Consider the following 11,975-nt stretch of genomic DNA (forward strand, 5'->3'; position numbering starts at 1 on the left):
ATGGATGTTTTCTAGCCCATTGTAGGTATGACTCACTCTTACCTTCATAGTGCTTTTTCCACCTTTCGTGCAACCTTAGCAGTTCTTGCCGTATCTCTTCACAAGTCCTCAATGGAAAATTGCACCTATATAATTGGTGGCTCAGCTCAGTTAGTAGGGTGTCACTACTAATGAGTTCGGCCCATGGAACTATCCTATTGTCTACCTTGAAATCATCGGCTAACCACAATAGCTCTCGGAACATACTTGACCAAAATCTACGATCATCTGGGAAGCCGGGCGACATCTTCCCAGATGAAATGGTGAGACTACACTTCAATACCATGCACGGTCTTTTATAGTTACAGAAGATACAAATAGACGGGAAACGGTGGCGCGAAAAGGAGGCGGGAAACGGTGGCGGGAAAACCAGGCGGGAAACGGTGCCGCGAAAAGGAGGCGGGAAATGGTGGCGGGAAAACCAAGCGGGAAACGGTGACGGGAGAATGAGTTTGAGAGCTTATAAATACCTCATCTCCGGTAGTCATCCAAGCATCCTTCCCACTACTGTTTTTCCCAATATTCTAGTGTCCCCCAATGAGTTTGCCTTGCTCCGACCAGGGCGAGAGGCCGAGGAGGATGAAAGATGCGATGTTGCCTCGGAGGGTGGAACATCTCAGGTGTTTGTGCGGCAATCTATGCAAGGTGAAGAAGGTGACAGATTTTTAAGATAAGCTGGGCATGAGGTTTTTCATGTGCGCGAACTATGCGTATGAACCACTTGTCCCGGTTTCGCCGTACGACAAGCCTCCGGTAAGCACATTTAGGTGTTCTAAAACATGTTTTCTGTGTCATATCAGATTTGTAACAGCAGGCTTTTTTGTAGTCTCCTCCGCCCCTATGCATGTGGTATCGTTAGATTGACACAGAGATGCCGGATTGGGCGGTGGAAGAGATCAAAACAAGGTCCCGAAATGCATGGCAGCGTTTCCACGCGGAGGAGCGTGCGGAAAAAGCTGCAGCCCAGGAGAAAGAGGAGCAAGAGATAGAGATGAAAGAGCATAGGAAGGAACAACGTCGTTGGGTTGACGAAGCACTAAGGAAAAATAGGGAGAAAGCGCTTGAGATGCAAGAAGAGGAACGAGTGCAAGGATGCTCGTGAGGCAGAAAAGGAGAGGCAAAGAAAAAAGGGCCGCCGTGGCAAAGGTTGCAGAAGAACGTGGCGATACGAGCGGAAAATGGCCTAGTTGGACTCAGTAGTGCTTGTGTTTCAAATGTATTTGCTATCTTTAATTATATTCAATTGCGGTATTACCTATGTATGTTAATTTAGTCGTGCCTTGGTTCCGTAACCAGCACATTATAGATGTATGTTAATTTATCCAAATTTATCCAAATGTCAAGTCTTTCAGTTCAAACAAAACCGCAAAGAATCGATAGAGAAATTATCCAGCACATTATCAATGTATGTTACTCTTTATCCAAGTTGTCAAGTCTTTTAGTTCAAAAAACCGCAACGATTCAAGACAAAAAATGCCTCGGCCGTGTATGCGTTGATCATGCAACGAACTAGCGGCGAAGACTAATTACTTTCAATCGGATTCGGCGTGTTACTTTTATCCAAGTTGTCGAGTCTTTTAGTTCAAAAAACCGCGATGATCCGAAACAAAAAATGGGCCTAATGACTTCTAATCGGCCTGGCCGAAGCCAACTGGGCTTCAGTCGGCCTGAGCCAGGCTGACTGCCTCGTGAGGGCCCTGCGCGCTTGGCAAGCAACATGCAGTCGGCCTGGCCGAGGCCGACTGGGCCTAATCGGCCTCGCCAAGGCCGAGGCCGCATTATTTTTGTAAATTTTGAAAAACGCGTATTATTTTTGAAAATGATTAAAAAAATCTATTGTTTTAAAAAAATTAGCCTAAAAATATCTGCACGACCAGATTCATTTGCACGCGCAGACTTAAATGTCGATTCACTGCGCTTGGTCTGGCTACCTAGATCATGGACACTTTTACATGAGCAAACGGTGAATGATGATGGGTAAACTTGGTGCCGACCATGGCCGGGTCCCTCGATGGGTAGAAACAGAGCCGGAGCGGCAAGCAGGCGGATGGAACACACCCCCCCACCCCACCCCCCACCCACGCAAAGGCCACCCACCAACCCAAAGGCCACGGCCCCAGGTAGCTAAAATTGTTGCGGTGACATGCACGGGACAGGTAAATCTCGGATCTGAAGCAGCAGCAGTGGCGCCACGATCGACCCCTGTGACATAGGACAAGGCATGAGCCGGCCAACACGGCACCTGGTACGTACCACGGACGGAACAGCCCAGCGCAGGTCAGGCAGGGCACGGACGGCAGGTCGGCAGCGGCGCCAAGCTCGTGGGGGTGGAAGATGGCTTTGGCCCTGCTCTGTTTCTACTTTGTACGGCGCCGCACTGGGCATGATTCGCTCGACGTCGGCGCGAGGTCACCGGCAGACAGGCCGCCCGTGGCCATACCATATCTTGCTAGTGCTTCGCCGGTGTTTAGACTTGAAAGCCTGACCTGCTGGGCTTGACGCTCGTTTTTTGAAACGGAGGCAAAAGTTTTGCCTGGTCTGAGCGTCCCCACTCGTCTAATTTGTTGTCTCAATTTTGATTTTGTTCATGATAATCGTTGGCATGGTTGCCACATTTCGGAAAACTCTCGCGTTTCTTTTTTTCCAAAGCTCCCAAGCAACGAGCATGGCCAGCGATGCGATGGCCATCTTCCGATGGCCATGGGCAAGGATGATGCTTGTCCACCACTGCTCAACTGACCGAATATGCACCCAAGTCGTTGGCTCGATCTCCGTCAACTCCATCCAATCTTTAATCATGTTCCAAATACGGGTCGAGAATCTACAACGAAATAGCATGTGAGTGGCGGACTCAGGCTCTCTTTCGCACAACGAGCATAGCCCACAGTTGGGCCGGGGGGCCTGACGCTCGTGAGTCGTGACTTCCATTTCGCATCGACTTTTCTGGCCGCTGCTCCAACCTGGGCGGGCTCCTTCGGCGCCGCAACACCGAATCGGGCTCTGTCTGTCTGGCCCTGCTGCTTTAGGCCTTATTACCTGGTTTTGTGCCTGTGCTCAACGGGCGTCTGCAAGTTGAGAAATCGACTGCTAGTGTTGCAAGTAATCTGGGATCCATCGCTCAAAAAAAAAATCTGTCAAAAAAGAAATAAAAGCAATCCTAGGATCCGGACGTAAGATCAAGTCCAGCAGCTCCCCAATCATTCTCCCGATACCAATTTTAGGGAAGAAAACGCAAAAAACGCCATCCAGTAGTTCCCCGATTGCCTCCCTGAAAAATCGGCATCCCCAATCCGTCCCCCCTTCTCCCCTACAGATCGGGGAGGTGGAGGCCTCCCCTATCCACGCCCGGGGCAATCGCTCGCCCCGAATTTCTTCGTCCCGCCACGAGCCAGAGCCCGAGCCGTTGACAGGTTCCTCCTCTTCCCTGTTTCTCTCTAATTTCATTCGGATCGAGCTCGAATCGACGGGGAGATGCACTGCGGCGGCGCCATGGGGCAGGGGAGGAGCGAGTGGTGCAGGGCAAGGAGCTCGTCGCGCCGCGGGGTAGGTGCTCAACGCGAAGATGGCGGCCTTGATGCGGGTACGGGGGCGCAGGGACCTCCTCCGCCTATGCCAGGAGGGGCGGGTTGAGAGCGAGGAGGGCGTGGTGGCCATGGTCCGGCAGGCCCTATGGTGGTGGCGGCGGCGGAGGAGGTCGGCTCCTCGATTTGGGACTACGGATGGCTTCGTGGAGATGGATGGATGGGGCTGCTCCTCGATGCAGTACTGTTTCGTGGAGATGGATGGAAGGATGGGGCTGCTCCTCGATTCAGTACTACTTCGTGGAGATGGATGGAGGGATGGCTGGAGATGGGATGCATGGATGGGGCTGCTCGTCGATGGATGGATATATGTGATCTGAAATTAAAAGAAGTATTGCATTATGTAGAAAATGATACAGACACCGAAAGCGTTCCGCAAATTCGCGCTGAGGAGAATGACGTCCTGAAAGTGAACCTCGATGGCGCGGAGCATCCAACCCCGCCTGTTCTTCCTCGCCTATGACTGCAACCATCATGAGATCCTCATCATCAGACAAGGAATCTTCGCAAAATTGCCGTCCCAAGCTTCGGCGGTGACTCATTTTGTTGTGGAAAGATGCAAGAGATAGTGTGAAAACGAAGTAGAAGAGGGAGAAGCAAGATTGTGAGAGATACGAGAGCGAGCTGATCATGTATATATAGATTAAAAAAACTAGCCGTTAGAAATCCGGCCGTTTCAAAACTAGCCGTTGGAGAGGTAGCCGTTGGGTTTCAAATAGAATAGGAAAGATCTTTTAGGGAACTGCTGGAGTTGAACAATTTTTAGGGAAGGAATTTTTTAAGGAAATTCCTTATTTTGAGACACTTTAGTAGAACTGTTGAACTTGTCCTATGCCTGCAGTAACGACATGAACCTGACTGATATTTCTCCAGTGCGAGTTTGTTTATAATCGTGAGCTGCACTGGTCAGCTAACTGGAAGAAGACGCTTCCAGCTGATTGAACAAAGATCCACTGCCTTCAGCTTAAAGAACATGACGTTTATTACAGGAATTCAGTTTTACACACCACACATAAAAACTTGCCTGGAAACAACACAAAAACATCGGCCAGGTTAAAACCTGACACGCACAAGAACCACTTAACACAAAAACTCGCCCAGACTGTATCTCGGATATTATTACAACAAAAGTTCAGTCAGTACTTCTTCGAGATTCATCCGCAAGCTAAGCTCATAAAACAATGACCTGATTTCAGATGCTGATTCAAGTACATAACTCCATCAATTAGCAACTACTCCCTCCAAACAACGACAAGTATTTAGGAACGGAGGGAGTAGAACTGTATATGACAAACACATATTTCAGGAAAAAAAAAGCAACTGAAGAGGCCATTAATGGACAAAATAACAACAATCTCATATATTTTCATCAATATTTCTCTACTACTTATAAAGGCACCAACATGTTCTTTCCAACGTCCACCCCACTAAACGAACATAAAGTATTAATAGCCCCACAATCAGACTCTCTGAACACCAGATTACTAGCTAACCGTGTGCGTTTAGTAATTACCTGTTGAGGCTGAAATTCCACCCCGCAGGAGAATCTTTCAGCCTCCGAACCATTTTCTTCATTCTTTTCTCCTCACCCATCCAGCCTCTAATGCCTCCTCCTCCTTCCCTTCCCCTGTGGCCGCCGCAGCCTCGTCCCCCTCCGCCCCCCACTCCCCCGTCCTCCTTCCCTTACCCTGAGGTCGCCGCCGCCTCCTCCCCTCCGCGGCCCTCCTCTGCCGCACCTCAGCCCGCCTCGCCCGCTCGCCTCCACCTACGATCCGCGGCCACCATCAGGGCCACGGGACGAGGCGCCGCCGCCTCCTCCCCTCTGGCCGCGGCCCTCCTCTGCTGCGCGTCAGCCCGCCCCGTCTGCTCGCCTCCACCTGCGATCCGTGGCCGTCGTTAGAGCCACGCGATGAGGCACCGCCGCCGCCGCTGATCCCCCCACACGAGACCAGGAATTCCGATCACGACCCTGCCACCTGATCTGCTACACGCCGCCGCTATCCACTTCTCCCCGGCCACCTGATCTTGCTGGACAGGGGAGTCTCCGCACCTGCCCAGGGCAGCGCGTGCCCGGCCAGGGAAGCTGCGCATCAACCATGGTCGTCTTCACGTTGGGTGCATCGTTGTTTGATCGTTGTCCACAAGCATTCTATATTTTAGGTAAGACATTTCTCAACACATCAATTGCCCACGGACCCACCACGTGTTTGCTGAAATGCCAATTGATATTCCGGCTGTTTACAAGCATTCTAGATTTCAACTGCCAACAAATCCATGCTTTAATTTCTCCATGGTTGGTATGTAGTGTGCAGGTTTGTTCTTCAAGTTATGTTACGAATTTAAATACTACTTCATGTTGTAGTTTTTTATTTGAATGCCTTAGGTTTGTACCACATTACTGTTTCACACCCATTTAAATGTAGTTTTAGAGAAATGTATGTTGATCAGACCACTTCTTGTTGTAGTTTTTTATTTGCGTAAGTGCAATGATTTCTTTTCCATGTGTGTTCTACAGTTTCAAGATGGAATAAATACTATAGAAGCATGTTTCCATCATTTCGCTTGCTGCTGATCTATTCCATTTCTAGATGAGATGGATTTATGTATTAGTTTAATTAGTCAATTGACATCTGTTGCTTTTTCAGGAAAAGGGAAGCTGGTACTTCGTTTTTCAGGATGACGGAATATATTTGTGAAATAAAATAAAATACCGCTTGTACTGCTTGCATGGAAATCACATTCTTCACCGAGATGTGAAGGTCAGTACCAGTGCGATATTTGGAGCATGTGATTATCTTTCTAACATGTTGTAATAATGTGCACCGAAGCTCCTAATTCGTTTCAGTGCTCCAATATTTTTATTTCCAGGAGCCAAACTATAAGACTTGGTATGTAACTTAGTCCCTTACAAAGTACAGTGCTTTATGTATGAGTTCAGCAATCCTGATAATGATTGTAATTCTAACATAAAAAATGCTGGTGACTTTAGGCTTGCAAAAAATATTGACTTCTGATGATTTGGCATCTTCCGTGAGTACTACTGTCTCCATTTTACAAAGGTTGGCGTATTTCGTTTCGTTAAGACAAGCCTTTCACTAAAAATTACTGTATTAACATGTAAGTTATATGATACGAAACCATGATCATTAGCAAGAACTTTTAAAAATGAATCCATTGATATAAATTTCATGTATGAAAAAAATACATATCAATAGAATTTTCATTGGTCAAAGCCTTGTCTTAATGAAACAAGATACGCTAACCTTTGTGAAATGGAGGGAGTAAAACATTTGTTCTCTTTCTTGTACATGTTCGATGGTGTTTTGACCTCAACACCAGGTGGTAGGAACACCAAGTAATTACATGTGCCCAAAACGTCTTGCTGATATGCCATATGGTAGCAAATGTGACATTTAGTCTCTAGCTATGTATGCGAAATCACTTTTCTGAACATAGATAGAGAACTTGCAATTCAACATTTATATTTGTTTTGTTTCTGTATGTTGTATATGCGAAATGGCTGCTCTCAGGCCTGCATTTAAAGTTTTGTAAGTCTCTACTTTTCTTGATCTATTTGGAGTTGGAAAGTCATCCTGTATCTTCTTTGCTAGGTTGTTAATCACTGTCCAGTTTGTTCATGACAGGTCACGGAGCTAAGCAAATCTGAGATACTTTAATTCTCAACTGATATAAATACAACATATTTTCAACTGATATAAATACAATACAAGTCATACTGACTACCTGCATTTCGTGAATATAAATCAACAATATAAGATTTCTCTGATTCTCTTGGACTTAAACGGATCCCATGTAACGCTTAAATTACAGAACTCTTTCTGAACAAGAAGTGATAAATCTTATGGATCTATGGACTAAACAACATGTTCTTCAAATTTATTTTTTGCGAGCATTTGCAGATGCAGTGATGCCATGATGACGAATAGGTTTAACATGTGATGCACCTCATTATGTCACACTTTCATTCTCTCAAGCAATGCTTGGCAGGTGTGCATTTTCTTTACTCTTCCCTCATTTATCAGATTATGCATTTTTATGCGAATAGGTTTAACATGTGATGCACCTCATTATGTCACACTTTCATTCTCTCAAGCAATGCTTGGCAGGTGTGCATTTTCTTTACTCTGCCCTCATTTCTCAAATTATGCATTTTTATCCTACAGTGATCTATTAATTAGTTTTGGCTTCAGATCTATTACCAGATTTTATTTTTCTTCTTATCCAGTCCCTTATTTGATTACCTGATTTCTAATTACTCTAAACATGAGTGTGCAACTATAGGAAGAATAGATGATGAAAAATCTGGAGGAGAAAGTTCTTTATTTTGAATAGAAAGTGATAAATTCCAAGTCTGCACCCTCCAGGTGATAGTGCCAATGGTATTCCAAACGCTACAAAGCTTGGGTTAAGAAGAACAAGGGATGTGTGTGTGTGTCCCTGTCAGTACTTGCATTCAGAATTGGAGACTTTTGGTTGAGTTTTTCATTTTTTTTTTGTAACTAAGGAGATCATTTTATTTGTTGTGGGGTTTGTTCGTACATGTACATGGATTGCATTATCATGAGCATGTGTTATATATGAAATCATTTTTATTTGTAAAGTTGTTGCGAAATATACAATGCCCACACTTGTCAAGAAAACTGATTTAAAATATGTGAACAATGTCACGCTGTGATCCAAACAATAATTGTAGGTGCACGCTTACATCGCTCAACAATTACACCTATATTAAGTGTCTCAATGAAAAAAGATAATAAAAAGCAACTTACTTAAAGAGAAGGAGATTCAGAAGACATGATTTATATTTTAGAACAGAACGTGCGGGCAGGTGCTCGCTTACTAGTGTCCAATAATACAAAATCTGCCGAGGGTTACACAAAAGGCATAGATAGAAGAAATGCAAGGATCTGTACACGGAGAATCCAATATCCGGCCTACTACAAGATGTTAATATCCCAAGGCTCGCTGATGCCGGCCGCGGTTGATCCGGGCTGCTGGCGCCGCTCCTCTGGTACGGATGGTGGCGGCGGGGCGCTGGCGGAGACGTGCGGGACTCGGCGTCGGACGCCAGGGGCGACGTAGGCGGCGTGCTGGACGGCGTGTAGTCCGGCGTCGACGGTGCGTAGTATGGAGACGTCCGCGACTCGGCGTCGGACACCAGGAACGACGGAGGCGGCGGCGTACTGGGCGTGTAGTCCGGTGACGCAGCACGCCTGGGACTGGGAGTCGATGGCGTGTAGTATGGCGATGCAGGGTGCTGATCTGACGGCGTCAGGGGCGTGTAATCCGGCGACGCGGCGCGTGAAGGGGTTGCCGGCGTGTAGTCCGGTGACGCGGGGCGCGGAGAAGGGCTCGATGGCGTGTAGTACGGTGACCCAGAGCGGAGAGAAGGGCTGGACGGCGTGTAATACGGCGACCCAGGGCGCGTAGAAGGGCTGGACGGCGTGTACTCCTCGTAGGACTCCGGGAACGATGAGGGCGTACCCGGGGTGTAAGAGGGCGGCGAGAGGACGGAGTCGGCGCGGGAGCAGAACCCGGAAGAGAGCGCCATGATCGCTGTCCGGATCTCGATCGCTTCGCTCGAGAAGTCGAGAGGGTGGTGGGATCAAGAACTGGTGCGGCGTGTGGTGTTGCGATCAAGAAGTGGAGAGACGGCCGGAGGAGATGGACTGAGATGCAAAGGGGTGGATGGGTGGGGATTATATGGGCGACTGGCCGTTTAGCTTCGCCGAGTTCGTCCCGGAGTCGGATTCGAAAATTCCGATCGTTTTGGCTGTGGCGAGCTGCTATAGTGCTGTATCGGCTCAAAGTTCGGCCTGCCTGATCAGCACACACAACGCGCGTTGCTTGCTTTGTCGGAGTGTCAGGACAAAACGAATAAATCACCGAAAAGCAACTATTGCTGTAAGACATATTCGCTATTTAGTCCCGTATTGGGTATCGTATCAAATGAATCAGAGCCAGCACTCGACCACGATGAGCACAAGGCCTGACGAAAAGGGTGGCATCCAACACATGAGCAGTGCATGGTGATGTGCGGAAGCGGAACGCACGCGTAGCACTCCAATATGGGAAATGAATTGAAGTCTAGAGGTTGTGGAGACAATATATAACTCGGCTTGATTCGAAATCAAACCAAAAGATATGGGAAATCAAATGAAGTTTACAGTAACTCGAGTATGCTCGGATCATAATCCTGCTGGCAAGGTTAAGGGGGAACCGAAGACCAAGATCAGAGAGAGAACACCTTGCTCAGGGGACGGAGGCAAGAGAGACAAGCCATACCCTCAGGGCCTCCTTGGCCCCGGTGTTGAACCTACAACTCTGAGACTTAATACAGACCAAAAACCTAGCAAACCCACTAGACAGAGAAACATTGGCGTTGTTGAAAATGCGGTCATTGCGGCCTTTCCAAATTTCCCAGGCAGCCAAACAGAAAATCTCCTTGTGAATCAGGCGAGGCAAAGAGCTCCTGGTCAGAGACACTCTGTCCTTAAGGAAAGGATTAGGGCCGAGCGACGCCCAATTAACACCCAGATGATTCCAACACCTTTTGCTAAGAGTACAATCAAAGAAGAGATGGGTGAAAGTTTCCCTGTCCCCGGTGGTGCAGAGCAGGCAACCAATCAAGCCATCTCTATTACAATTGCGCCGATCCATCATGTCCCTGATATTCAGACGATCCTGCGAGAGGAGCCACATGAAGCTTTTGATTTTGCTCACACGCTTGTTCTTCCAGATCCAGGTGTCCATGTCAGCGCTGAGTTGGGGGAAGCAGTGTATGTAAAATTTCTTAGAAGAAAAAGGTCTAGCGCCCCAGCGGGAGACCCAAAGATCATTGTCCGTAGGAACGAGAGTGATGCTGTCCAAGATGGTGTTAATGGACTGAAGCTCATGAAAGGCCAAGTCAGACAAAGGGAGGGCAAAGAGCTCGAAGCGATCAGTGGCAAGGCAAAATCTTTGAAGCGTAATGTTTTTGTCAATGGCAAAGGAGAAGGCTCTGGGGAAGCGAGTGTTGAAGGGACGGCCATCCCAATTGTCTCCCCAGAAAGAGAAGGATACACCATTACCGGGCAAACCTTTGGAGATCTCCTTAAAGCGAGGAATCAGGCGAGACAAATCTCTCCACCAGAAAGAGCCAACCCCATCATCCTCCGAGGGCACTACATGGCCATAGTAAGACTTCCAAATAAGTTTAACCCCAGGGGTATCGGCATGGTTGTAGAACTTGTGAAGGAACTTGATCATCTGGGCTTGATTGAAAACAGTTAAGTTGATCACACCCAGACCTCCCTTGGATTTAGGGAGGCAGACTTTCTCCCAAGCAGCAAGCGCTTTGTACCTGCTAGTGATTTCAGACTTCTTCCAAAGGGCGATTCTCCTGCCCTTATCAACCGTTTCAATAAAACCATCTTGGACCTTGAACACGCTAAGCGCATACGCCGGAAGAGCAGAGAAGACCGATTTCACCACCTGCAACCGACCCCCAACGGAGAGAAACGAGACACAAGAGGCCAGGCGTCTGTCAATTCTGTCAATAATGGGCATAAGATCACGGATCTTGGGTCTTGAGGTGCCAATAGGAAGACTGAGATAGGTGAACGGGAAGGATCCCACCTCACATCCCAAAGTGTCGGCCAGGGTGGCCGCACGTTGCTTCGAAATATTAATCGGCATAAGGCATGATTTGGCGAAGTTGACACGAAGACCGGTAGCTTGGTGGAAGGATTCAAGTAGCGCCCTGAGGCAGACCAATTGCATGCTGGAGGCCTACATGACAATCAAAGTATCATCCGCATATTGCACAATAGGAAAATAAACATCGGCATTCGGAATGGGAAGCCCAATCAGACCGAGATGAAAAGCTCTGTTGATAATGATCTGCAGCAAATCCGCCGTTAGCACAAATAAGAGAGGGGACAGCGGATCCCCCTGCCGGACGCCACGGAGACAGTTAAATTGCTTGCCCGACACTCCGTTAAGAAGCACCGACGAGGTCCCAGAAGCCAGGAGGTTGTCAATCTAGTCCATCCAAGTGTCATCGAAGCCCATGCGAGAGAGAATGGAGCCAATGGCGGAATGCTCAATCAGATCAAATGCTTTCTCAAAATCGAGCTTAATGACCACAATTTCTCTTCTAGAATGTTTACATTGATGAATATACTCCAGAGTCCAAGCCAAGCAATCTTGAATCGACCGACACTTGAGAAAGCCATACTGGTTGGCGTGCACTAGAGAAAGAATGACCCGTTGAAGACGAGAGGCGAGAAGCTTGGTGATCAGCTTAAGACACGAGTTGAGCAGAGAAATAGGTCGGAAGTCGTTGACCAACAC

The 11,975-nt window shown here is 47.7% G+C and overlaps 1 protein-coding gene across 1 annotated transcript; it reads right to left on the bottom strand.

Annotated features, from left to right (window-relative positions):
• Positions 1-7,360: 7,360 nt before the first annotated feature.
• On the bottom strand, positions 7,361-9,192 carry LOC104581366 (DNA-directed RNA polymerase II subunit rpb1). Its single transcript, XM_010228838.1, has 2 exons — positions 8,687-9,192; positions 7,361-7,364 (listed from the first exon to the last, which is right to left on the bottom strand). Exons 1-2 carry the CDS (start codon positions 9,190-9,192, stop codon positions 7,361-7,363), a joined length of 510 nt encoding a protein of 169 aa, XP_010227140.1.
• Between the last annotated feature and the right edge of the window lie 2,783 nt (positions 9,193-11,975).

This window comes from Brachypodium distachyon, chromosome 5 (genome assembly GCF_000005505.3).
Source record: "Brachypodium distachyon strain Bd21 chromosome 5, Brachypodium_distachyon_v3.0, whole genome shotgun sequence".
In the NCBI taxonomy this organism is placed as follows: Eukaryota; Viridiplantae; Streptophyta; class Magnoliopsida; order Poales; family Poaceae; genus Brachypodium; species Brachypodium distachyon.

Bases quoted from the DNA above. Each gene is read 5' to 3' on its own strand.
- LOC104581366 (XM_010228838.1), bottom strand. From the start codon at position 9,192: ATGGCGCTCTCTTCCGGGTTCTGCTCCCGCGCCGACTCCGTCCTCTCG.